General features: G+C 71.6%; 1 protein-coding gene across 1 annotated transcript in view; it reads right to left on the bottom strand.

Moving 5' to 3' along the window:
- The window catches only part of RTN4 (reticulon 4), a 60819-nt gene extending 60346 nt beyond the window's left edge, over nt 1-473 (bottom strand). The window contains exon 1 of the mRNA XM_004691403.2: nt 63-473. Within this exon, the coding sequence (XP_004691460.1) occupies nt 63-238 (176 nt within the window). The 5' untranslated portion in view covers nt 239-473. The remainder of the gene's footprint in view (nt 1-62) is intronic.
- Nucleotides 474-871: the final 398 nt, after the last annotated feature.

An 871-nucleotide genomic window follows, 5' to 3' on the forward strand; every position in this document is an offset into this window, starting at 1 on the left:
GGGGCGCGCCGGTGGCGGGGGCGGCTGGCACCGCGGCGGCCGACAGCCCGACGGCGGGCTTCCTCTCCAGCACTTCCAGCTCCTCCAGGTCCTCGTCTTCGTCCTCGTCGTCCTCGTCTTCGTCCTCGTCCTCCTCCTCCTCAGGCTCCTTCACGAACTGGTACTTGAACGGGGGCTCGGGCCTGGGCGGGCTGTCCGCGGACGAGGACACTAGGGGCGATTGGTACGCGTCTTCCATGGCTGCGGACGGGAGAGGATGCTGCGGCGCGGCTGCCGCCGGGGACGCTTCTCCTCCGGGCCGCGAGGGTCGTGGGGGCTGGGGAGTCGCGGGGGGCAGAGCCGAGCGAGCGAGGACCTGCAGTGGCGACGACGCCCGGAACAATGAGGCTGCTCCTGCCTCCGCGCCCGCGATGCGCCACCCGCCAGTTCTCGTACCGCCGCCGCCCAAGCGAGAGGAGAGAGGCCGGCACACTCCCCGCCCAGTTGGCGTGACACCCTCCGGGCGAGGAGAGGCCGAGACTGGCGCGGGAGGAGCGAGCCAATCGGCGACGGGACTCCGGTGACGGGCAGCCGGCCAGCCCAACGGGAAAAGAGAGCTAGCGGTAGGCTGGACCTTGTGCACTAGCTCCCTCACCGGCTGGCCGGGCTCCGCGGGCGGGGCTTGATTTGGGAGCCCCACCCTCCGCCCCAGGTGGGAGCGGGTGCGGCTGGGGGCTTGGCTTGGCGGGCAGTGCGGGGTCAGTCTGCGGAAGGCGGCGAAAACCCGCGGGCTGGCGGCCTGTGCTGGGAGGTGGGAGCGGTTCCTGGCGCGCCACCGGAAGGGCGTTATCCCGGGGGACTTTGGGTGGTAACTTTCCTCCCAGGAAAGGAA

This window comes from Condylura cristata, unplaced genomic scaffold (genome assembly GCF_000260355.1).
Source record: "Condylura cristata isolate star-nosed mole 26May11 unplaced genomic scaffold, ConCri1.0 scaffold00031, whole genome shotgun sequence".
In the NCBI taxonomy this organism is placed as follows: domain Eukaryota; kingdom Metazoa; phylum Chordata; class Mammalia; order Eulipotyphla; family Talpidae; genus Condylura; species Condylura cristata.